This window comes from Strix aluco, chromosome 29, assembly GCF_031877795.1.
Source record: "Strix aluco isolate bStrAlu1 chromosome 29, bStrAlu1.hap1, whole genome shotgun sequence".
In the NCBI taxonomy this organism is placed as follows: Eukaryota; Metazoa; Chordata; class Aves; order Strigiformes; family Strigidae; genus Strix; species Strix aluco.
The window spans coordinates 1,013,587-1,038,623 of NC_133959.1; the positions used below are offsets into that span (position 1 = coordinate 1,013,587).

General features: G+C 68.7%; 3 protein-coding genes across 3 annotated transcripts; 2 read left to right on the forward strand and 1 right to left on the reverse strand.

The window, feature by feature from the left end:
* Positions 1-2,040: 2,040 nt before the first annotated feature.
* On the forward strand, positions 2,041-4,082 carry RPS15 (ribosomal protein S15). Its single transcript, XM_074808799.1, has 4 exons — positions 2,041-2,098; positions 2,488-2,573; positions 2,747-2,981; positions 3,927-4,082. The coding sequence occupies exons 1-4, from the start codon at positions 2,096-2,098 to the stop codon at positions 4,038-4,040; spliced, it is 438 nt and encodes a 145-aa protein (XP_074664900.1). The 5' UTR covers positions 2,041-2,095; the 3' UTR covers positions 4,041-4,082.
* A 2,308-nt stretch (positions 4,083-6,390) lies between these two features.
* Positions 6,391-22,131, forward strand: APC2 (APC regulator of WNT signaling pathway 2). The gene is given in 17 exon segments (XM_074808454.1): positions 6,391-6,462; positions 10,680-10,838; positions 10,950-11,040; positions 11,126-11,294; positions 11,378-11,486; positions 11,585-11,698; positions 12,305-12,382; positions 13,168-13,260; positions 13,352-13,588; positions 13,590-13,737; positions 13,844-13,939; positions 14,085-14,224; positions 14,312-14,389; positions 14,482-14,598; positions 14,699-14,913; positions 15,000-18,132; positions 18,135-22,131. Coding segments are annotated over 16 exon segments (7,275 nt in total). The 5' UTR covers positions 6,391-6,462; positions 10,680-10,697; the 3' UTR covers positions 20,451-22,131.
* LOC141916202 (granzyme M-like) lies at positions 20,881-24,390 on the reverse strand. Its single transcript, XM_074808455.1, has 6 exons — positions 24,189-24,390; positions 23,848-24,004; positions 23,566-23,710; positions 23,061-23,315; positions 22,117-22,331; positions 20,881-21,075 (listed from the first exon to the last, which is right to left on the reverse strand). Exons 1-6 carry the CDS (start codon positions 24,247-24,249, stop codon positions 21,045-21,047), a joined length of 864 nt encoding a protein of 287 aa, XP_074664556.1. The 5' UTR covers positions 24,250-24,390; the 3' UTR covers positions 20,881-21,044.
* Between the last annotated feature and the right edge of the window lie 647 nt (positions 24,391-25,037).

Below are 25,037 nucleotides of genomic sequence, written 5' to 3' on the forward strand. Positions count from 1 at the left end.
ACACGGCCAAGGGCTCCAGGGCTCTTGCTCCGAGGCTCCTAAACCCGGCGGCGAGCCCGCGGGCGGGTCTGCGCGCGTGGCGGTGGGTGCTGCTCCCCCTCTGACCCGGAGGCTTCGAGGGGCTCTGAAAAATGTGTTCTTGCCTGTGCAGAGGCCTCACGGGTTTGGGCAGCTGCAGGAGCGTGCCCCTCGTCTCTCTTTCCCCGCTTCTGAAATCCAGAGGTAATTTTGCTGGTGACGTGATCTACTGGTGCTTCCTCATGATCTACTGGTGCTTCCTCGTGATCTACTGGTGCTTCCTTGGGGCTCACGCTCCTCGTTTCCGCCCTGAGGCGGCTCTCGCTGCCTCCGATGGATGATCCAGTTACCCTGTATCTCCTTTTTGGGCCGTTTCTCTCCAACTGCTGCGTAAAACGCTTTTATGAGCATCTTCGTGTAGCTTAAGTGTCTGTAACTATTTGACCTGGGTCTTCTAGAACCCGCTTCAGTGCTCGTCTCGTTAAAACACGGGGTTAAGCCTGGGGGAGAGGAACTGTCCTAATAACCCCATAAACGGTGCAAGGTGCTTCCTGTTGTCCGTCCTCTATGTGAGGCAAGTGCCCTGTCAGAACCAACTCCTACCCAGCGCACTGCTGGGTGGGCGGCTGCGCTTGTTGGTCCTCTCTGCTCTTGTTACTTCATTGCTGTTCATAAGGCTGAACTCTTCAGGCGTGGATTAGTGCCCTGCTGCAAGTTTAAAAGACTTTTTGCGGGAGCAGACGTGGCGTTGCTAAAATTCAGGATGTGTTGGGATGTATCCGTGGCGCTGGGGGTCACTGGGTTGCTCCTGGAAGGACTTTGATCAGTTCAGAGGTTGGGTTGGGTTTTTCTTTTTTTGGTGGTTTGTCTGGATCGTATCAGTTCCACTCGCTGTGAATCCTCTTGGCTCTGCTCCTCCCTCGGTTACCTCCATGAGCACAAAGTGTGCGGAGCCTCCCTGCCAGCGCGGGAGCTGCTCCTTTTTGTCCCTTTGCCCAGGGGTGACGTCCGTGCTCTGCCTTCCGCGTGCTGCGGCCGCTTCGGCTCAGCTTCGGCTGCCTCGCGGAGGTTCTGGTTTGTGACTTACTGCGATGGGAAATACACCGCGGGAAAGGGGTGTAATGCAAACCCGTGGCACTTCAGCTCTCCTTCCCTGCTGCGTGCTGCTGAAGTTGCTGCTCTTTCAAGCTCTTTTTGGCTAAAAGGTTTCGGAGACGGATACCTTCTGTGCAGAACCGGCTCTAGGCCCTTGCGTCCACGTGAAACTCAGCGCAGGGACAAACCGAATCAACCTCCGCCGAGAGATGAGCCGGCGCTGGGCTGCTGCCCCCGCTCAGCCCTGCGAGCAGGAGGGGCTCGGGGGCGGGGGCCGAGTGATGTCCTCGGGACGGAGGAGGCACCTGAGGCAACAGCCCAGTGCCACCGGGGAGCAGCTTTGTCACCCGTTCTGCTCTCCCGCTGTGCCTGTAGCACCTGTCCTGCCTTCAAACCTCTGCCTGAGCTGGAGCCGCTGCCCGGCTGCGGGGGGAGGCGGGAGGCGGCAGCAGCTGAAGGGCTGTGGCTGGAACATGAAGACAAGCGCCAGGGACGGACACGCGGCGCTCGGCACGTGGCGGCAGCACCGCTCCCCAGGCCGGGACGGTGACTTCGGGCTCCATCGCTGCTGCTCTTGGGTCCCACCTTGGGCCAGCGGCCCGGAGCAGCCTCCCCGTGCCCCACCCGGAACAGCAGCGGCCCTTGGCCCCTGGCACGGCGCAGGGCTCCGTCCCCCGGCCGGGCGGCTCCTCTCGTGCTGCCGCCCTGCCCCTCGCCTTGGGCCGCGCCGCCAGCGGGAAGCGGCAGCTGGAGGAGGGTCTGTCCCCCGCACAGGACCCGTGTAGCGGTTCTCTGCGCCCCCGCGTTATACCCCGTTCCCCGCCTTCCTGGAGGCTGCGGCCCCTTTAAGAGAAGTGAGGGCGGAAGCGCTGCCTGAGGCCGCGGGGGGCGGGGCTTGGCGCCACTTCCGCCCCGCCGCTGCTCTCGCGAGATCCGCCGCTTCCGCCCTGCGCGCGGCCCTTTCCGAGGAGACGCGGCTAAGATGGTGGGTGCGGGCGGCGGGACCGGCGGCGCCAATCGGGCTCCATCTCCCGCGGGGGGGGCCGCCGGGGGCCGGGGGCGCCGAGACCGGCGCGGCCTCTTCCGTGGGGGGCGGGGGGGTGCCCCGGCCGGGTTAGGCCTCAGCGCGGCGGGAGCGGTTCCCTGGGCCCGGCCCCCCCCGGCCGGGTTAGGCCTCAGCGCGGCGGGAGCCCGTTTCTCCGGGGCTGGTCGCGGCGGTGCTGAGGGAGTCGCGGGGACGGCGGGAGGAAGCCGGGGGGGGTTGGGGCGTCCTGCGGGGCTCGGTGCTTGCGGCCTTTCCCGTGTGTGTGGTGCGGGGGGGTGAACGCGGCCCGGGGCGGCCCTGACACCCCCCTCGCTCCCTCCCGGTTGCAGGCAGAGGTGGAGCAGAAGAAGAAACGAACCTTCCGCAAATTCACCTACAGGGGCGTGGACCTGGACCAGCTCCTCGACATGTCCTAGTAAGAGCTGTCAGGGGCCTGTCCCCGCGCTCGGGCTGCGTTTAAAAAAACCCCACGGGTTTGGGAGGTTTTGCAGTTCTGTGTCTGGGCTGTTTGAGGCCCCTGAGTGGGGCCCGCGGCCGGGGCGGGGTCCCGGGGGGGCTCCAGGCGCTCAGTCTCTCCGTCCCTCGCAGCGAGCAGCTGATGCAGCTGTACAGCGCCCGGCAGCGCCGGCGCCTCAACCGCGGCCTCCGCCGCAAGCAGCACTCGCTGCTGAAGCGGCTGCGTAAGGCCAAGAAGGAGGCACCACCCATGGAGAAGCCGGAGGTGGTGAAAACCCACTTGCGGGACATGATCATCCTCCCCGAGATGGTGGGCAGCATGGTTGGCGTCTACAACGGCAAAACCTTCAACCAGGTGGAGATCAAGGTGAGGCGGCGCGGCGGCGCCTCACGCTGGGCCGAGCTCAGCGGCCTGAAGGCCTCTGCGTTAGTTTTTTCACGCTTTGTGTAATCCTGCTCCTGCCCTGTGGCTGAGCGGGAGGTCGAGGCTCCTTCTTGGGGCAAAGCTGGTGTTGAGGGACGCCCAGGAGTGTCCGAGGGACGCCCAGAAGTGTCCAGGGGATGCCTAAAAGTGTCCAAGGGACACCCAGAAGTGTCTGAGGGATGCTGGAAAGTGTCTGATGTGTCCAAGGGAGGCCCAAAAGTGTCCAAAGTGTCCAAGGGACACTCAGAAGTGTCCAAAGTGTCTGAGGGATGCCCTGAAGTGTCCAAGGGGGAGGCCCAAAAGTGTCCCAGAGACGCCTGAAAGCATCCAGAGTGTCCGAGGGACACGCAGAAGTGTCCCAAGTATCCCAGGGGTGCCCCAAAGTGTCCCAAGTGTCTGAGGGACGCCCAAAAGCGTCTGCCCTGAGGACGGGCTCCTCGCAGGGGGGTCTCGAGGCTTCACTGCGGTGTGGAAGTAACGAACGTGGTTACGAGCGTGTGTGGGGAGGGCCGGGGCCCCGCGCTGGCTCCCTGCCCGCTGACACCCGATGAAACGGATCCGTGAGGTTTCCTGGGAGTGGAATAACCCGCGGGGGGGTGTGACCTGATACCTCTGCCGGGATCAAATGGTGTTTTCTGTGGTAAATGCGACCAGTGCACCAAAAAGCCCCCGAGGCTGGTGCGTCCCCTCTCCCGGGTGGCTGGGGGCTCCTGGGGGGGCAGAGGGACCCCCTGACCTGCTGAACGCCCCCAGCTCCGTGCGGAGCCAACTGCAGCGGAGCCTCTGCCTGCGCGGGGACCAGGGTTGTAACTGGGGGCTCCGGGGAGGCCGGTGGCCAGTGGCCCTGGGCCAGGCCGCCGCCTCCAGCGTGGGTCTCTCCTCTTCCAGCCCGAGATGATCGGCCACTACCTGGGGGAATTCTCCATCACCTACAAGCCGGTGAAGCACGGCCGGCCCGGCATCGGCGCCACCCACTCCTCCAGGTTCATCCCGCTGAAGTAACGCAGGAGCCTTTTCCACCTGTAAATAAAGAAATTTCTGCCAGCTGCCTCGTGGCCGAGCGGTTTGCGGGGCCGCGGGCTGGGCCGGGGCACGGGCGAGCAAAGCTGCTGTCTTCACCATTCCGTGTTTTCCTGAAGATTTCCTCTTTCTTTTTTTAGCACATTTTTCAGCAAACACTTCTTTTCAAGGGGTTTATTAATGAAATTCCTCGTCCTTCGCTGGGAAGCGAATGGTGTGTCCATACTCTTGATGGCGCTTTGTCTGTTTGACTTAATTTGTGGCGTTTCAGTGACGCTGGGAGCGCGGTGAAGCGTGAGCTCGCTGCGAGCTTAGCCCTGGAGGTAGAGAAAATGGGGGGGGGGGCTGTTCCCTGGGGGTTCGGAGCCAGCCCCTCTCCTGGGGGAAGCAGCTGAGGACGTGTCGCAGGACGCCGAGACCCCAAACAATTAGTTTTTCATCTTAAATTTGGGATTCTGAAGGGTTTTGGTGTCTGTTGGCTCAGGGTGGTGGCGGCTGGTGGTTCACAGCCTGGGCTGGGGGCGGGATGGGGAGAAGCTGCTCCTCGGGGTGGGGTTGGGTGACCCTGGGTGGGTGATTTTGGGCAGATGATGCCGGGAGGGTGATCCCGGGTGAGTTGTCCCGGGTGAGTTGTCCCGGGTGAGTTGTCCCGGGTGAGTTGTCCCGGGTGAGTTGTCCTGGGTGGATGATCCTGGGTGAGTTATCCCGGGTGGATGATCTAGTCAGGGCCAGGAGCTGCCCTGTGGCCTGGGCCCAGCCTAAGGAAACCCGGCCAGCACCTGGTGCCTGAGCGGAGCCGCTGTCGGGGATGGGGGGGGACAGGGGCGACTGCCCAGGGTGTGGTGGTGACCCCCACTGCGAGGAGCTAAAAGCCCCGGGGCCGAGTCCCCAGCCGGTGCAGTGCTGAGGCCCAGCGCTGCCGCGCTCTGTGAACCCATGGCCAGAGGTGACAGAGAGGCCGTTTGTCACCGTCCCCGCTGCTCCGGGCACGTTTGTCCCCCGGTTTTCCTCCCCGCTGTCGCTGCGTCGGCACCAACAGCACCGCCCTGCCCCGACACGTCGCGGTGACGGGCGCTGGCACAGGCTGCACGGGGAAAACCTCACGGGCAGAGTCGCAGGCACACGGCCACGGCCTCCCGCGCCGGGGATGGTGGCAAATGGTCTCATCCCAGTTTTACCGGGACCGAACGGCCGCACCTTTGCCCCGTGAGGCCTCGACACACGGAGCCGCTGGGCTCAGCATCGGCCCGGGCTACTCATGGAGGGGAAGGGGACAGCAGGGGCCGTGCCTGGGGACTTCGGGACACGCCACGCTCCGGGGTGGCTTTGGCTCGGCCCCGCCGCTGCCCCTGGGAGTGTTACGGGTCACTCGGGGCCTGGCGCCAGCCCTTGGGGTCTCCTAAACACACCCCAGCCCTTTCCGCCTCCCCGGTGATGCCGCAGCACGGCTGGGGCCGGTTGTCCCTTGGGGAAGGTCTCAGGGGGCTCCGGGTTCCATTTAAGCAACGTGACCCCGATGGTCCTTGTGCGGCTCCTGCTGGTGGGTGGGGACGGGGCTGGGGTCACTCTGCCTGGTCGGGGCCGTGTGTGAACCCTCAGCCCGGCTCCGGCCCCCTGGGCCAGCCCTGGGGAGTTGCCAGGATGGTGACACCAAGATGGTGACACTGGGACGGTGATGCCAGGATGGTGACAGCAAGATGGTGACACTGGGACGGTGATGCCAGGATGGTGACACCAGGATGGTGACACTGGGACAGACGGTGACACAGGGATGGTGATGCTGGGACAGACGGTGACACCGGGAGAGCCAGGGTGCCCCAGCTGGGAGGGGGGTGCCAGGGGTGCTCAGACAGGTCACGGCCACGGGCAGAGCAGCAGGATCCGGCCCGGGGCAGGATTCGGCCCCAGGTTGTGTCCAGCCGGTCCCTGCTCGATGCTGGGACGGGGGGGAGCTGATCGGCCGGGGGTCCTGCTCCTCCCGGGGTGATGCCGGGGCTCAGCGCTGCACCGGGCAGGGTGCGGCCCCCCCAGGGCTGATCCCCCGGGACACGGTGACACCCCGGGTGACTGGGGGGGGGGGGCAAATTCAGCCCCAGGACAGGGGGAACGGGGCAGCTCCTGCAACCCCCAAGGCTTTGGGAGGGATTAGAAAAGAGGCGGCGGGGGTGGGGGGGGGATGGAGACCTCCGTGGGCAGGGGGGGGGTCCCTTCTCCCCCCGGCCGGGCACAAACCTGGGGTGGGGGGCGCGGGGACCCCCCCGGCTGCCGCCCTCTAACGGCCGCGGCGTCGCTGGAAAATCCCGGCCGGGAGCGGCGGGGGGGGGCGGGGGCGGGATGCGGCTGCTCGGGGCCGCGCCGGCTCCTCGCCCAGCTCCGCAACGCCGCCGCCGCCGCCGGGGATGAGGTACGGCCGCACCTGCACCCCCCCCGCACCCCCCCGGCACCCCCCGACCCCCCATCCCCGACGGCTCCGGCCGATGCAGCCGCCGGGAATGGGGGGGACCCAGGGGCGGAGGGGGGGGGAGCTGCGCGGTGGGGGCGGGAGGGGCCCCCCGGGGCCGGGAAAGGGGGGGGGGGTGTCAGGGTGCGGTGCCGGGTTGTGGGGGGGCTGGATGCGGCCGGGGGGGCCCCGATCTTCGCCTTCCCCCCACCCCGCAGCGGAGGGACCCCCCGGCCCTGGCTGCGCTGAATCGGCGCTGCGCTGCGCTGCGGCGGGCGCGGCTCGGTCCCGGGGGGTCGGGGGGGGAATTGGGGGATCGGGAGGGATCGGGGGGTCCGGGGGGGGGTGTGTCGGGCAGCATTTAGCCCCCGCGTCCCGCATCCCCGGCTGCGGGGACAAAGGCCGGACAATGCCGGGGCTCTGCGGGGGGGGCAGCACCGACCGTCCCCGTCCCCATCCTGCGGGCAGGGCGATGGGGGGCAGCGGGGACCGCGCTGGGAGGGGGGGGGTGTCCCCACTGGGGTGGCACATCTCCCCCCAGACCCCCTCCCGGGGGTCCTCGGCCAAACCGCTCCCGGGGAGGGGGGGGGGCAGGCCGGGAGGCTGGGGCTGAACCCCGGACCTGAAGCCCTAAATCTGCACCCCAAATCCGCATCCCCCCCCCGCAACCCTGCCCCTCAAAAATCTCAGCCTCTAAACCAGCACCTCAGCCCCACCCAAGGCGGGGGGGGGATCCTGTGGGTCCCCGGGCAGGGGCGTCCCCAGCCCCCCGTGGATGTGGGGGTGCGAGGGGGGTGCAGCCCCGGGTGGGGGCTGGTGACGTTCTGGCCCCGGTGCACACGGGCTGGGGCGTGGGGTGGGCGTGGGGGTCCCTGCATGGGGGTGTCTCTGCTGGGGGCAGGGGGGCCCCCATCGCTCACCCCACTGCAGCCCTGCCAGGGCCCCCAAGGCCGTGACACGCGTGTGCATGTGTGTGCGTGCAGCATACGTGTGTGTGCACACACGTGGGGGGGGTGCGTGGGAGCAGCCGCTGGGCGGGGGGGATGTGGGTGCTGCGGGGGGGGGCGTGGGGAGGGAGCGGGTCCCCTGTGCCCGTGTCCCTACGTGTGCCCCCACGTGCCCCTGGGGCTGCGTGTGCGGGGCTGGCCTGGTGCTCCCCAGGGGGGGGTTGGATTTTTTTGCTGTGGTCGGGGGGTCCCCGGGGCCACCGCGCGTGGCCGGGTCGATCAGCGGGAGCTGGTGACAACACGCTGTTTGTTTAACGTCCCCGGGGGCTCCGGGGGCCGCAGCCGGTCGGGGGGCTCAGATGTGGCTTCTGGCGGAGGCGGCTGCGCCCGCCTGACACCGCAGCGCTGGGACCGACCGTGGTCCCCGGCCTTGTCCCCATCCCCGTCCCCATCCCCAGCGCTGCCCAGGGGGTGCGGGGAGCAGGGGGTGCGCGGGGTGCGGGGCTCCCCCAGCCCTGCCCAGGCCAAGGCTTGGGGCGGGGGGACGGGTCGCGGTTCGGTGCCATGAGGCTGCAGCATCTGCCGGGTGGATCAGGCCCTGCCAGCCCTCGGCCAGGCCGGGGGTGCCCTGAGCAGCTGTTGGGGGTCGGAGGAGCGGGAGGGGTCCCCATGAGCCACCACAGCCCCCCAGGGCGTTGCCCCCAGCCCCCTCATGGCCCTGCCTGGGATCCAGCCCGTGGGGGGGCACCGGTTCCGTGGGACAGTGACCGTCACGATGCTGGAGCGTGGGCTGCAGGAGCCGGAGCTGCAGCCCTGTGCCCCCCCCCTCCTTCCCGCAGCCCTGTGCCTCCCCCCCACTTCCCGCAGCCCTGGCCCCCCCTTTCCCGTTGTGTCTAGACGCTTCGCAAATGCAGGTGCTGCCGCGCCAGCCCCTCCCCGCAGGCTGCAGATTCCCAGCGCTGCTGCAGGCCGCTGCGCTCGGCCCCCCCCCGCCAGGGGACGTGGGGGTCCAGAGCCCAGACTGCCCCCCCCAGCCCCCCCAGGCTCCCCCCAGCCAGGGCAGGAGTGGGGCAGTGGCTGGGGTGAGGCTGGGGGGAGCGGGGCTGGTGGCATGGGGTGCCCCAGCTCTGCATCTGCACTGACAGCCCCCCCCCGACCTGCGGGGGGGGTCCCACAGACTGGCCACCGCCCCACTGAGGGGCTGCAGCAGCCCCCAGGCCCTTTCAGCCCCAGCAGCATCCCACCGCCTGCAAAGCGAAGCTGTCACCGCAGAGCTGGGGAGGGGGGGTCCCAGGGAGCGGGGGGGGGGGGAAGCACCTTTGTGCCTCAGTTCCGCCCCCCCGCCAGTGCTGGTGCCATGGGGTGTCCAGCAGCCGAACGGCCCAGCCCATCCTGACCCGCCGCAGCATGACACAGCGCGGGGGGGGCGGGCGGAGCACCCCGACATGGCGCAGGGTGGGGGCACCCCGTGGGCAGCCCCGGGGGAGGGGGCTCAAGCAGCACCCACCTCCCAGCTCAGCCGGGGGGTCCCGACTCTGGGCAGTTGGGGTGGCGATGAGAGGTTTGGGGTACCGGGGGTGGGGACACGTTCCCCTGCAGGTGCGGGACCCCCCCGCCGGGTTTCATCCTCACCCCGCTGTGTCCCACAGTCCTGAAACCCCCCCACCCCCCCCGTGTCTGGTGGGTGCTCAGGAAGGGCCAAGGACCGGCCTGTGCTGCCCCATCCTCTGTCGCCATAGCAACGGGAGGCCGTGCTCAGCCCGCAGCCCGCATCCCTCACCCATCTTCCCGCATCCTCTATCCCGCATCCCTCCCCCTGCATCCCGCATCCCGCATCCCTCCCCCATCCCTCCTCCCGCATCCCTCATTGTCCATCCCGCATCCCACACCTGCAGCCCGTGTCCTCACCCCCCCCCATCCCACACCCCCATGCTTCCACCGCCACCCACCCCTTGCGCCCCCACCCTCACCCTCCGCCCCGGCCCCCCGCTTTACCCCTCCCAGGGGTTATTTCCCTCCTGGGGGGTTATTTGCCGCCTGGGCAGTGGTTGCAGGGGGGGATTTGGACTGTGGGGTCTTTGTCTCCCTCCAGACGCGTGGCAGAGCCGGGGGGGGGGGCAGGGGGTGGCACACCCAGCTGGGGCAGGATGGGGGGGGGTCCCCCAGCTGGAGTGGGGTGCAGGGATGAAGGAGCAGTTTGGGGTGGGGGTCTGGGATGGCTTCTGGGGTGGGAAGGACATCAGTGGGCCTTGGGGAGGGTGCTGGGTCCCACTGCTGCCTCTGTGCTGGAGTGGGGGGGTTGGACACCACCCCCACCCCCACCCCCCCCCCCAAAGAGATCCCAGGGCGTTTGGGAGCCTCCGTGGGGCAGCTTTGGGTGGGCCGGGACACAGGGGGGGTTCCCTGACCCCGCTGCGGCCAGGGGACGGGCGCCATCCTGCCCCTGGACGCAGGGAGGGATGAGCAGGGGCTTTGCAGTGGGGTGGGGGGAGAAGGGGACACCCCCCCCCTTCCACCATGCACCCCCCCAGTCTGTGCACACCCATCGCACGCACACTCGTGCACACACGTGGCGCTGACGAGGGTGGTGGGGGGCCCTCGCGCTCTCAGCCGCCAGCCTGACCCTCTGGGGGGGTGATGAGGGGTCCCCAGCCCCGGCCCTCCCCATGCCTGCGTGTGCCGGCACCGTGTGTGCCCCCCCCGGCAGGTGCGAGGGGCGGCCGCGGGCGCTGCGGCAAGGAGAAGGTTTGGGGGGGGGGGCCGGGGCCGGCTGGTCGGGGGTCAGGGGGGATGGGGGGGGTGGAGGGGACAGAGTGGGGCTGGGGGCGCTGCCGGGGGGGGCTGGGGCCGGCTCTGCTGCGGGGGGGGCGAAGCGGGAGATGGTTCAGGGAAGGAGAAGACAAAAGCGAGACAAAGGGGGAAGGGAGCGGAGGGCTGAGCTGCTGCGGAGGATGGAAATCAGGCAGGGGCTGGGGGGGGCGCTGGGGGGGGCCGGGGCTGCCTTGCCTGCGGGGGAACGGGGCCGGACACCCCCCCCCGTGCTGGGGTTGTCCCTTCTGGGAGGCTTTGGGGGGGCACCGCTTTTGCAGGGCAGCTGGGGCGGGGGGGGGGGAATGCATGGGAGAGGGTCCCCCAGGCCAAGCTGCGATTCTGGGTGGGTGGTGGGGTGCTGGGGGGGCAGTGAGGGTGCTCAGGGGGGGGCAGGCTGCCCACCTTCCCCCCCCCACCCCGCAGGCGCTGGAGGAGGTGAAGATGTCCGGCTCCATCGCCTCGTACGACCAGCTGGTGCGGCAGGTGGAGGCGCTGAAGAAGGAGAACAGTCACCTCCGGCGGGAGCTGGAGGACAACTCCAACCACCTCTCCAAGCTGGAGAATGAGACCTCGGACATGAAGGTGAGGACAAACCCTGGGGCGAGGGCGGGGGGACACACGACACAGACCCCACGCTGGGGCTTCCCCTCCGCATCCCCTCGCCTTGCCCCGACGGCTCCATCCCTGGTTTAGGAGGTCCTGAAGCATCTCCAGGGCAAGCTGGAGCAGGAGGCGCGAGTCATGGTGTCCTCGGGGCAAACGGAGGTCCTGGACCAGCTGAAAGGTGGGTCACAGGCCGGGGGGGGGGGGGGGGGGCGGGGGGGGAAACCCCGCTAAACCCACCCTCACGCCGCTGTCCCCGTCGCCAGCCCTGCAGATGGACATCACCAGCCTCTACAACCTCAAGTTCCCCGCGGAGGCGGCCGGAGGCGGCCGCGGGGCCGAGGACACCCCCCTGCCCCCCGCACCCCACCGCGACGGCGCCGGGGACCTGGGCAGAGCCTCCCTCCGACTGCTGGAGGAGCTCGACCGGGAGAGGTGATCGGTGGGATGGGGTGGGGGGGGGATGCAGGGGGTTGGGGGTGGCCGTTCTGATGTGGGGTGTGTGTGTCCCCCCCCAGGTGCTTCCTGCTGGGGGAGATCGAGAAGGAGGAGAAGGAGAAGCTCTGGTACTACGCCCAGCTGCAGAGCCTGGCCACGCGCCTGGACGAGCTGCCCCACGTGGAGACGGTGAGTGGGGGGCACCCCACCAACCCCCCAGGGTGCAGGCAGGACCCTGCACCCCCCCTTACGGCGTGTGTGTGTCCCCCACTTTACCCCCCCCCCAGTTCTCCATGCAGATGGATCTCATCCGGCAGCAGCTGGAGTTCGAGGCGCAGCACATCCGCGCGCTGATGGAGGAGCGCTTCGGCACGGCCGACGAGATGGTGCAGCGGGCGCAGGTCGGGGGGGGGCAGGAGCCGGCCATTCCCCCCCCCAACCCTGCACCCCCCCTGCACTCCCCCTCCTGCTCCCAGGAGGCTCCAGCTGCCCCGTCCCAACAGACTCAACCCCGTGTGCCCTCGCACCCAGCGCCGCGCAACCCTGCACCGAGGCCTGTGCACGCTGCACCCAGCCCCCTGCACCCAGCATTTGCACCCTCACATCCAGCTCCTTGCACCCTTGCACCCAGTTCCTTACACCTTTTACACCCAGCTCCTTGCACCCAGTTCCTTACACCTTCCACCCAGCTCCTTGCACCCTTGCACCCAGTTCCTGGCACCTTTACACCCAGCTCCTTACACCAGCTCCTGGCACCCTGACACCCAATTCCTTGCACCCTCACACCCAGCTCCTTGCACCCTTACACCAGCTCCTTACGCCCTTGCACCCAGCATTTGCACCCTTGCACTCACCCACCCCCGTGCCCTCTTGCATCACCTCTGCGCACCCCCAAGGCCACCTTCAGCCCTGCGCACCCTCACGCCTGGCTCTGGGGGTACAGGGGGCCCCGGGGGGGGTATGGGGAGTGTCCTGGCCCCTTGCTGACACCCGCTGTGCCCCCCCAGATCCGGGCATCCCGGCTGGAGCAGATCGACAAGGAGCTGATGGAGGCGCAGGACAAGGTGCAGCAGCCGGAGCCGCAGGTGACGGGGCCGGGGGCCACCTCGGGGTCTGTCCCTGCGGAGGGTGGAGGAGGGGGCCAGCGCAGCCCCCCCCCCCGCCATTGTCCCCGCACTGTCCCAGTCACCCGCCGGCGCGGCACAGCCAGGGCTTTGTGTGGCTCGGGCACCGTGAAATGGGCAGTTGCCATGGAGATGAGAAGTAGGCCATGGCGCGGCGGGCGGGCGCGGGGGCTCCCGCAGCATCTGCCGGACGCCAGAGCTGCCAGGGCGGGCACCCCCCATCGCCACGGCCCCGCCAGCACCCACAGCTGCCCCAGCACCCACAGTCCCTCCATCACCCCCACCCCCATGATCTTTGGCCCCTCTGTCACCCCCATCCCCTCCATCACCCCCAGCTCCTCCATCACCTCTGGCCCCTCCATCACCCCCAGCCCTTCCGTCGCCCCCAGCCCCGCCGTCGCCCCAGCCAGCCCCACATCCCGCACAGCCCCTCCCTTGCCGACCCCCGCAAGCAGCTCCGTGGGCTCGGCCCTGGCACAGTCCACGCCGCCCACCCCGCTCGCCTCACCCACACTCTTCCTTTCCCGATCCTGCTGCTCTGGCAGCGCCCCCCCCCCTCCCTGATCAGCCCCGATTCTGTCTTAAAATACAACCCCGGCACTGACGAAAGCAGCAATTGCACCGATGGGGGAAACGCTGCCGGATTTAATGGCACCAGTGGGCTCCTGAAAAGCGGGGAGGGGCCGGGGGTGGGTGGGCGAGGGCGGCGCGTTGCAACCCGGCCCCATCTGCCCCCTCCTCTGCAGCTCTGTGGGAAGGTGCCGGGCGTGGAGGGGGACGGCAGCCTGGACCCCCCCACGCACCCCGAGGAGGGGGGCAGCAGCCTGGGCAGCAGCAAGGTGAGGGGCAGCCCCACTGGGCTGGGCTGGTGTGTGTTTGGGGCGGGGGGGGGGGGGTGGCTGTGCGTAACCCCCAGTCCCCCTCCCGCAGGTGGAGGTGGTCTTCTGGCTCCTGTCCATGCTGGCCACGCGGGACAAGGACGACATGTCCCGCACGCTGCTGGCCATGTCCAGCTCGCAGGAGAGCTGCTTGGCCATGCGCAAGTCGGGCTGCCTGCCCCTGCTCATCCAGATCCTGCACGACTCAGACGGAGAACCGGGCCCCCCTGAGAGCCCCGCCGGGGCCAAGGACGCCCGCATGCGCGCCAACGCCGCCCTGCACAACATTCGTCTTCTCCCAGCCCGACGAGGGCCAGGCCAAGAAGGAGATGCGGGTGCTGCACGTGCTGGAGCAGATCCGCTCCTACTCGGAGACGTGCTGGGACTGGCTGCAGATGCAGAGCAGGGACGGGGGCAGAGGCCCCGAGGGCGGCGCGGGTACGGGGCCGAGCGGGGTGCCGGCGGGTGCGCGTGCGGAGGCGGCGGGCGATGGCGGGGACCGTCGGTGCCAGGCCCTGGGGCTGACCCCCGCCTCTCCCCGCAGCGCCGGTGCCCATCGAGCCCCAGATCTGCCAGGCCACCTGCGCCATCATGAAGCTCTCCTTCGACGAGGAGTACCGGCGGGCCATGAACGAGCTGGGTGAGCTGGGCGGGGCGGGGGGATCCATCCCGCTTGCACCACGGCCGTCCCTGCCCACCCTCCTCCCCGGTGCAACAGCAGCAGTGCTGGGGGGGGCGGTCCAGGGGAGTCCGTTGCCTGAGCCATCCCCTCTCCCATCCCGCAGGTGGGCTGCAGGCAGTGGCCGAGCTGCTGCAGGTGGACTACGAGATGCACAAGATGACCAGTGACCCCCTCAACCTGGCGCTGCGGCGCTACGCCGGGATGGCTCTCACCAACCTCACCTTTGGCGACGTGGTCAACAAGGTTGGGGAGGGGCCGGGGGCCGTGGGGTGGGGAGCGGGGCTGGGGGGAGGCTGCGCCATCGCCCTCACCATCATCATCCTCCCACAGGCGACGCTGTGCTCCCGCCGGGGCTGCATGGAGGCCATCGTGGCTCAGCTGGGCTCCGACAGCGAGGAGCTGCACCAGGTGGGTGCTGGCAGCGCAGGGGGGATCCCCCGGGGAGGGGGACGGGCAGGGGGACGGTCCCTGCGCCCACCCACCCCGCTTTGCCCTCCCAGGTGGTCTCCAGCATCCTGAGGAACCTCTCTTGGCGGGCTGATATCAACAGCAAGAAGGTGCTGCGGGAGGTGGGCAGCGTGACCGGGCTGACGCGGTGCGCGCTCCACGCCGGCAAGGTGAGCACCGGGGTGGCGGGGGGAGAGCGGGCGCCGGGGCGGCTGGACCGGGGGCTGACGGGAGGGCTGAGAGGAGTGTGTGTGTGTGTCCCCGGGACAGGAATCCACGCTGAAGAGCGTCCTGAGCGCGCTGTGGAACCTGTCGGCGCACAGCACAGAGAACAAAGCCGCTATCTGCGGGGTGGAGGGAGCCCTGGGCTTCCTGGTGAGCACCCTCACCTACAAGTGCCAGAGCAACTCGCTGGCCATCATCGAGAGCGGCGGCGGCATCCTCAGGAACGTCTCCAGCCTCATCGCCACACGGGAGGACTACAGGTGAGGGTCACCATGGGGTGGGGACAGCACTGGGGAGGGTGTCAGGGACCTTCCTGATGGCTGGGGATCCGCCCCCTGTCCCACAGGCAGGTGCTCCGGGACCACAACTGCCTGCAGACGCTGCTGGGGCACCTGCGCTCGCACAGCCTCACCATCGTCAGCAACGCCTGTGGCACCCTCTGGAACCTGTCGGCCCGTAGCCCCCGCGACCAGGAGCTGCTCTGGGACCTGGGGGCGGTCAGCATGCTGCGCAACCTCATCCACTCCAAGCACAAGATGATCGCCATGGGCAGCGCGGCCGCTCTCCGCAACCTCCTCACCAACCGGCCCCCCAAGTACAAGGACGCCGCTGTCGTCTCGCCGGGCTCCTGCATGCCCTCACTCTACGTGCGCAAGCAGAAGGCGCTGGAGGCCGAGCTGGATGCCAAGCACTTGGCCGAGACCTTCGACACCATGGAGAAGCAGAGCCTGAAGAGCCAGAGCGTGAAGAAGCCGACGCGGCACATGGAGAGCCTGGTGAAGGACTACGCTTCTGACTCCGGCTGCTTCGACGATGACGAGGTGCCCAACATCTCCACCGGCGTGGAGACGGCCAGCGCCTCCGTCCTCTCCATGTTCCTCAACTCCTCCTTCCTCCAGGGGCAGGCGCTGCCCCGGGCGCTGGCGCAGAGGCGATGCCCGGAGCCAGAGAAGGACGGCAGCGGCAAACCGGCCGAGCCCAAGAAGCCGCCGCTGCCAGAGGATGATGTCTCACTGGCCGCCGAGAAGTTGGCCAACAAGATCTCCAGCACGGTGGCCAAGATCGACAAGCTGGTGGAGGACATCTCTACCATGCACACGTCCTCGGATGACAGCTTCAGCCTCAGCTCGGAGGACCACTGCCTGGACTGGCAGTACGGCCCCGAGGAGGTGCACGAGGCGCGTGCCCAGTCCTGCTCGCCGTGCCGCCTCTCGGACGCCGGCGGCTTTGCCAAGCGGGAGAGCCTGAGCCGAGCGCACACGCTGCTGCGCCTGAAGAGCGCCTACACCAGCCTGTCCAACGACAGCCTCAACAGCGGCAGCACCAGCGACGGCTACTGCACCAAGGAGCACATGAAGCCCTGCACCAGGGCCGCCTTCCTCGACTACCGGGATGAGCTGCAGCGGTACCAGAAGCGGCCGAGCCGGCTCGACCTCAAGAGCATCCTGGGCAACAAGCTGGAGCGGGGAGAACCCCCCACCCTCAAGGGCAGAGACCCGCCCGAGCCGGACAAGCCGGAGCAGCGAGACCTGCCTGAACGGGCCAAGAAGACGGTGACGTTCCCCAGCCCCAAAGCGCTGGAGAAGGAGCCCGAGTGGAAGAAGGAGGCGGGCAGCAAGCTCTCCCCCGACCCCCAGGTCCGCACCATCAAGCTCTCCCCGTCCTACCAGCACGTCCCCCTGCTCGACAGCCTGGCCAAGAGCGGCGCGGCCACCGGCGCCAGCCACCACCCCTCCCTCCTGGGCAGAAAGCAAGCCTGGCTCCCCCCCGCGCTGCTGCAGACGGCCGAGACCTTGAGCAAGATCCCGGAGAAGCTGCCTGCCCACCCGCCGGCCACGGCGGAGCAGGAGTCAGTGCAGAAGTACTCGGTGGAGGACACCCCGATCTGCTTCTCCCGGTGCAGCTCCCTCTCCTCCCTCTCCTCGGCGGATAACGTGCTGGACGGACAGAGCCACAGTGAGAACGACCTGGACAGCGACTCCTCCCTGGAGATCCTGGAGATGGAGGAAGGGGACGGGGAAGGGGAGGACGGGAGGCAGGAGAAGGAGAAGGCTGCGGATCCGGGTCTGGCCATGCCGGTGGGGATTTCCCAACCCATCACCATCCCCTTCCCGAAGCGCGACAAGGTCTTCCTGCGGGAGTCCTCGCCATCGCGCCAGGAGGACCTTACGCCCTCGAGCTCCTCGGAGAACTACATCCAGGAGACGCCTCTGGTGATGAGCCGCTGCAGCTCCGTCAGCTCCCTGGGCAGCTTTGAGAGCCCCTCCATCGCCAGCTCCATCCAGAGCGACCCTTGCAGTGAGATGATCAGCGGCACCATCAGCCCCAGCGAGCTGCCCGACAGCCCCGGGCAGACCATGCCGCCCAGCCGCAGCAAGACACCCCTCTTCGAGCTGGGCTGCCAACCCGAGAAGGAGACCAGCCAGTTCAACATCCAGTGGGAGAACAATGTCAAGAAGTTCATGGAGATCACCGACTTCAAGGAGCGCTTCCAGCTGCCCCAGGACCTGGACTCCATGGTCTACTTCACAGTGGAGAAACCCAACGAGAACTTCTCCTGCGCCTCCAGCCTGAGCGCCCTGCCCCTCCATGAGCACTATGTCCAGAAGGACGTGGAACTCAAGCTGATGCCCACCTTCCCAGAGAAGAACAGCCTGAATTTCGCAGCTCACGAGAAGCGGGAGGAGCGGCGGGAGGAGCGGTACCTGGAGGGCCGGCGGCGGGCCGACCGCCCCGAGCCCCCCTCTGACGATGACATCGAGATCCTGAAGGAGTGCATCAGCTCGGCCATGCCTTCCCGCTTCCGCAAGGTGAAGACCTCCCTGCTCTCCGGCCAGGTCCTGCACCCCCAGACGAAGAAGCCGGTGCATGTCCCTGTCTACATGCTGGTGCCAGCCCACGCGCACCCCGGCGTCCCCAAGCACCTGCGTGCCACCGCCCGCGACCTCTTCAAGGACGACGACTCCTTCACCGACTCGGCCGATGGGACCCCCGTCAACTTCTCCAGTGCCGCCTCGCTGAGCGACGAGACCCTGCGCTACCCGGCTGCCGAGGAGGCTGAGCACCCCCGCGGGCCAGGGCCGGGGGTCCTGCCCGAGGGGCACCGCGAGGTGGGCAGCGCTGGCGCCGTCCCGGCCAGGAGAGCCGCCTCCGGCAGCTCGGCACCCGGGCGGCTGAGCTCAGCCTGCAAGGGGAAAGCGGGGTCGAGCCGTGGCCAAGGCGGGGAGGGGAAGCGGGGCCAGCCCCCCCCGAAGAGTGGACCCAGCCTGGAGCTGGAGGTGGGGAGGAGCAGCAGTTCCCCCGGCAGGAAGGACGTGCCCCAGGAGGACGGGGTGGCCTTCCAGTCGCTGTGCCACACCACGCCGACCGAGGAAGCCGTCTACTGCTTCTACGAGCAGGACTCGGACGAGTTGCCCGAGGCGGGCAGGGAGGTGCCTGGCAGCAGAGCCCAGCCCGGCCGTGCACCCAGGCGGGAGCGCTGGGGCGGCTCCGTCCCCCGCAGGGACCCGAGCCCGGACCCCAGCCAGCAAAGGCGAAGCCGCAGAACAACCTCATCGCCGACGAGACGCCGCCGTGCTACTCCCTCAGCTCCTCCATGAGCTCCCTGAGCGACGCCAACCTCTCCGACGGCGAGGAGCGGGGCCAGCCCTGTGGCAAAACCCCCCGGCCGCGGTCGGCAGCGGCGGCAGGGCAGGCACAGGGAGGGTCCCCCAGCTCCCCCAGCCTCAACTCGGAGGATGACCTGCTGCAGAAGTGCATCGGCTCAGCCATGCCCAAGCGCCGGCGGCCCTCTGCTCGCCGGAGGATGGCGGAGCGCAAGCAGAAGCCGCCGGCTGCTGGTGGGAGGGAGCGGAAAGCTGACGCAAGGCATCGCCCCGCCGAGGACACCGTCTCCGACCATGGCTCGGACCTGGACAGCGTGGAGTGGCAAGCCATCCAGGAGGGTGCCAACTCCATCGTCACCTGGCTGCACCAGGCCGCTGCCTCCCTCTCACGGGAGCCTTCCTCCGAGTCCGACTCCATCCTCTCCTTCATGTCGGGGCTCTCGGTCGGGTCCACCCTGCAGCTCTCCCTGGGCAGGCAGGAGAAGCAGCGAGCCAGCAGCGCGGCCGGCCGGGATGCAGCGAGGAGGGAGCACAGCAAGAGCCGCCCAGAGAGGAAGGATGCGCCGGGTGCCCGTCCCGCCGGCCGCGGAAGCGCCAGGGCGGAGCAGAGCCCGGCGCCCACCAAGCCGGTGCCCAACCTGCCCGTGGTCTTCCGCGGCAGGACCGTCATCTACATGCCCAGCCTGGCCAAGGATGCCCCCAGCCCACGGGCCACTCCGAAGAAAAGCCCCACAGCGAAGCCCGAGGCGCCGCCAGCCAAGAACCTCTCCCTGAGCCAGCAGCGCTCCCGGAGCCTGCACCGGCTGGGCAAACCCCCCGAAACCGGGGACCTGGCGCTGCCCAAGAGGAGCACGACGCCACCCGCCCGCATCGGCAAAGGACCCCCCTCCTCGGGCTCCTCCCGCACCTCCACCCCCTCCCAGCATGGCCCCAAGAAGCTGCCGTCACCCTCCCAGCTCGCCAAGCCGGCTCCCCCGGCCACGGGCAAGGCAGGCAGCTCGTCCTCCCCGCCGGGACCCCCGGCCAGAGCCCCGGCCCCCAAGTCCCCGGCCCCCAAGCAGTCCAAGACACAGAAGTCGCCCGTGCGCATCCCGTTCATGCAGAAGCCCAGCAGGAAGGTGCTGCCGGGCCGGGGGGCCATGCCGGTGCTGGAGGAGCAGGCGGACGGCGGCAAGGTGCGGAGTGGCAGGCCGGGGGGGCCGGGGGGCAGCCGGCTCAACCTGGTGCGGATGTCGTCCACCCGTTCCAGCGGGAGCGACTCAGACCGCTCTGGTTTCCTGCGCCAGCTCACCTTCATCAAGGAATCCTCCAGCCTGCTGCTGCGGCACCGCACTGAGCTCTCCCCGGCGCAGCCGGCGACCTCGCTGCCTCGCCGCACCTCCCCGCAGCGCAGCCGCGCTGCCCTCCCGGCCGTCTTCCTCTGCTCCTCCCGCTGCGAGGAGCTCAAGGCGGCCAAGCCAGCGGCCCCCGGCCCACGGCCCCTCGTCCCCAGAGCCCAGCCCGGTGGCAAAGTCCCCACCGGGGTCAAGCCACCGCGGAGGACCAGCTCCGAGAGCCCATCCCGGCTGCCGGTGAAGACCAACATCCCCGCACCCGAGCCCTTCAAGAGGTACTCGTCCTCTCCCAACATCAGCGTGGCGCGGAGGACGGGCAGCCCTTCCTCCGTCCTCTCCGCCCGCTCCGAGGCTTCGGCGCGGCGGCGGCAGAGCGAGGCGGTGGCCGGCGGGCAGCCGGCGAAGCCGCCGGTGGTGGTGATGAAGGGCACATGGCGGAGGATTCGGGACGAAGACATCCCCCACATCCTCAAGAGCACGCTGCCCTCCTCCGCCCTGCCGCTGGCGGGCGCCGGCGAGGAGGAGCGCCCCAGCACCCCTGGCCCCAGGAAGACCAGCGACGCCGTGGTGCAGACCGAGGACTTCTCCACCACCAAGACCAATTCCAGCACCTCTCCCACGCTGGAGAGCCGCGAGGGCCCCCCCCACGCCCGCGCTGCCTGCGATGGCGAAGCTCCAGCCCCTGCCAAGGCCGCCCCGCCCATCTCCTTCGGCCACGAGGCGCCCGCCGGGACCTTCCCCACCAGCCGGCACGGCTCCCCGAGCAGAGCCGCCCGCGTCACCCCCTTCAACTACGTCCCCAGCCCCATGGTGGTGACAGCGGTGGCCGACAAGGCGGTGGAGAAAATCCAAGCTTGAGCAGCTGCTGCAGCTGAAGCCCCGGTGAGGGTCCCCTGATACCCCCCCGCCCCACAGGACCTGGCCAGAACTCTGCAGGGACGGGGGGACGGTGACACGGGATGGCTGGGGACTGGCGAGTCACCCCACCCCGCTGCCTGCCCCAGCTGTACTGGAGCATCACAGGTCCCAGCACTGAGGACTGGGCAGAGCCAGGGGGACCCGCTGGGCGCTGGGGCTGATGCTTCAACCTGGGGTGAGTCTCGGTGGCCATCTCCTCCCGCTGATGGACACCCCGGGACAATTTGAGGGGTGGCCATGTGTCCCCATGTCTCCTTGTCCCACTCGCCCGCCTCAGGCAGGGGCTGAACCCTGATCCCACGCGCCACCGCGCCCCAACGCCAGGTCTCCGCCGCATGCTGCAGCTCGTCTTGGCACCAACACCCGGCTCTGCCAGCAATCACAGCTCATTTATTAACGGGGGGACGGGAACGCACGGCTGGATCGATGAGGGGAGAGGCTTCGTGGCAGGAGAGTGCGTGGCCGTGGGAGACGGGGGCCAGGATCCCCCACTTGTGCTGCTGGAGGCTCCTAATTAAGGTGTGCGGCTGATTGCTAATGGGTAACCCGCAGCCGTGGTGCTTCCCTGGAAAAGGCATGGGAGGAGCTGGGCAGGGGTCCCGCCGGGGTCGTGTCACTGGGCTGGGGAGCTGCCCTGGGAGGGGACGGGGTGCTGAGCTGGCACTGGGGTGCCCAACCCTCAGGGAAGGGTCTGGGGCCCCTCGCCCCCATCCACAGCCCCCCCAGCATCCCACCGCCGGGGTGGAAGAGCCCTGTCCCAGCTCGCAGGCAGGATCTCGGTGCGTCCCCGTGGACACGAGTCCATCCAGGACTGGATTACGCCCACGGGCATGGGGGGCTCCCAGCCCCCCAAAGCACCAGGGACACCCCCATTCCTGCTGCTGCTGGCCCTGTCTGCCGAGGTTGGCGTGTGCAGGAAGCGCCTCGGCCCAGGGAGGGGATGGGCTGTGAAGGGACCCCCCGAATCCGGGTGCTCCCCGACCCCCCCGGGTGTCTCCCGGTCCTCCCACCCTACGGCTCGCTGCCTGCTTTGGATGGGGTGACCTATGGACCCCCCCAACACCAGCGCCATGGCGGGGCTGCAGGGACAGAGACGGGGCGATGGGGACACAGGGATACACCTGGAGGGCCGTGGGACTGCGCAGTGGGGTACACAGGGAGACAGCAGGGCTGTGGGGACATGCGGGGGGTCCCCCAGGACGTGCACAGGGGTTGTGGAGGTGGGCACGTCCTGGGGGACCTCGGCTCTGGCAGCGACTGGGAGGCTGCAGCCAGCACAGCGGGACCCGCGCCCTGGGCTGAAAAAAAGGGGGCAAAGTCCTGGGGGGCAGCGTGTGTCCCCACTCCCGAGTGCCATAAGCGAGCCGAGGATGTGCCAGGAGGGCCAACATCACCCCACACGCTCGGCTGCGGCCCCGGGTTCAAGCCCCACTGCCCAGCCCCGCTGTCACCCGTCTCTGCTCCACGCGTGCCCGTCGGCCTCAGCCCTCCCCTGCGGACAATCCTGCTGGGTTTCGCGGTGCCCTGCTCCCCCCGTCGCTGTATGTATGTACTAAGGATGTTATTTTACCGGGACTCTGGACAGTATTAAGAATTAAAAGCCAACCTGTGTAAATAGGAAGGGGTGGTCTGTGTGTCCCCTGCGCCCGGGCTGGGGGAGCAGCAGCCCCTCCGCAGCGTTTTCTGGATCCATTTCTTGTGCTTCACGGCCGAGGTGGCGACCGGTGGCTTGAAAGGGTCGGTGGGGTCTGGGCTGCTGAAGGACAGGACACCGGCCACCGCCGGCCGCTTCCCGCACACCAAGGGGCCCCCGGAGTCACCCTGGGTGGAGGTGACAGTGGGGACGGGACCCCAACCAGGGCTAGGGACCCCCCCATGGCCAGGGGGACACCTCGCCTCTCTGCTCAGGGTGAATCCCAGAATCATCTGGGTTGGAAAAGCCCTTGAAGCTCCTCCAGCCCCACCATGAACCTCACCCTGACCGTTCCCAACTCCACCAGATCCCTCAGCGCTGGGTCAACCCGACTCTTCACCCCCTCCAGGGATGGGGACTCCCCCCCTGCCCTGGGCAGCCCATTCCAACGCCCAACAACCCCTTCTGCAAAGAAATCCTTCCTAAGAGCCAGTCTGACCCTGCCCTGGCGCAGCTTGAGGCCATTCCCTCTTGTCCTGGCGCTGGTTCCTTGGCTCAAGAGACTCATCCCCCCTCTCTGCACCCTCCTTTCAGGGAGTTGGAGAGGGCCATGAGGTCTCCCCTCAGCCTCCTCTTCTCCAGACTAAACCCCCCAGTTCCCTCAGCCGCTCCCCATCAGACCTGTGCTCCAGACCCTGCACCAGCTCCGTTGCCCTTCTCTGGACACGCTCGAGTCACTCAATGGCCTTTTTGGAGTGAGGGGCCCAAAACTGAACCCAGTCAAGGTGTGGAAATCGAGGTGAGCATCCTCCCCAGATCCCCCCACACCCAGGAATGGTGGCTCGGGGAGGGGGGGACGGAGCTTTGCAGCCACTTGTTCCCCTCGCAAAGCCCTTTGGCCCCCCCCAGCTCCTCACCTTGGAGGGGGCTGAGCCCTTGCGGTGTCCCTGGAAGCAGATCATGGCGGGGGTGATGTCGCCGTTCCAGAAGCGGCTGTTGTTGCACATCCGCGTGTCCAACACCGTGACCTCCAGCTCCTGCAGCGTGGGCGAGAGCCCTCCGTGCCCGCGGGACCCCCAGCCCGCCAAGCTGCACGTCACCCCGGCCACCGGCTCCCGCCCCAGCAGCCCGATGAGCCGCCGCGTCCTGCTCAGCGTCACCGTCCCCTGCAGCTGCAGGCAGGGCAGCGTCAGAGCCCCGGCGGCGGGCGGCTGAGGGTGAGCGCCGAGCGGTGGGAGCGGGGAGATGTCACCGAGCTGTGACATCTCCGAGGTGAGAAGAGGAAATGTCACCCAGCCCCTCTCGCGCGCGGGACGAGCCCGCTGGGCCCCTTCCCCGGCAGCGCTTCCTGGCGCCGCCGCCGCCGCGCCCGCTCCTGCAGCCCCACGGCAAACCCTTCCCCGTGGCCGGCGCGAGCCCAACCTGGAGCAGCAGAAGGTCGTTTTCCAGCGTCCGTCGGTCGTAGCCGGGGTGGGGACAGGCCTCCCGGATGGGGAAGGTCTGCGTGGCCGCCCCGCGCTCCCGCAGGTTGTGCAGCCCCACCACCACCGTCCCGGTGGCCCCCGTCCTGCCCCGCAGCGGGACCCAGCGTCGGTGGGAGCCCGGTGCCAGCCACAGCCCGGTGCTGGCCACACCGAGCCCCCCCCACACCGCCACGAGCCCCCCGTCCCTGCACCGGGCAGGATGCAACCGCTGCGGACTCACCCCTGGAGGCAGTGGGCGGCCGTCAGCACCCAGCGCCGGTGCAGCAGCGCTCCCCCGCAGGCGTGGACCCCCCCAAACCGGACAGACACCACGTAGGGCCTGGAGTGGGGTTTGGCCTCGTGTCCCCCGATGACCAACGGCCGGAGCCAGCCCCGCGCTGCCGGGGAGAGGAGAGCCTGTCCCTGGTCCTGCCGCCACATCAGCCGCCCCACCAAGAGGCAAAGGCTGGGGGTCCCGCCCCCAGCACCCCCCAGCACCCCCATCCCTGTGAGGCAGCTGCCACGCGGCCAGCAATGCCAAGAGCCCACCGGCCACCCCTGACCCACCGCCCCGGCGCTCACCGGGCCCGGCCAAAGGGAGGGTGAGCAGCAGCAGCAGCCCCAGGCTGCCCCTCGCCCCCATCCTGCGCCTGCCTGCTCCGCGTCCTTCGGTGAAAGCAGAGCGGGGTGGCAGCGGGACACAGACCCCCCGCTCAGGGGGGCAGGAAGGGGAAGAGGCACCCACAGGGTGACGCCTGCGGGAGTGGAAAACCACCCACAGCCACCCCGGTGCTCCCTGGGGTTTTACTTTTGACTTCAGCCCCACCTCGCCGAGCGAAACGAGGGCGCGCGGACAGAAAGTCGCATCTTCAGTTCTCCGAGAAAGGTTTTTGATCAGATTTGTACCAACCCCCAGGCGTGGGGGGGCAACACGTTCCCACCACCTTTATTAGCTGTACAGGACAACTCTGCTATCGCCGCGGGGCTGCGAAACCGTCCCCGGCCACCCCCGGTCCCTCAGCTCTTGGCTTTGGAGGACGGCGCAGGCCTGGCTTTGCGGGTCGGCCTCAGGCTGTCCACGAGCCGGTTGAAGAAGAACTCGGTCTGGTACTCCAGCTCGATGAGGTGCCGCAGGAAGGGAGGCACCTCGGCCTTCTTCACGCCCACGTACACGGGGATCATCTTGGTCCCGCGGCGGTGGATGATGTGATACAGGTTCCACTGGGAGACGCGCTGGCACCACGGGTCGCGCAGGGACTTGGCGGAGAGGAGGAGGATGGCCACCCGGCTGGCCTCGATGACCTCGATGGCGGTCAGGACGACAGACGTCCCAGCCACTTGGTCCTGGTGCTCTGCGTAGCCCCGAAAACCCTCTTTCTTCAAGCGTTCCGAGATGCGGGAGGCGATGTGGTCGTCCTCGGGGCAGTACCA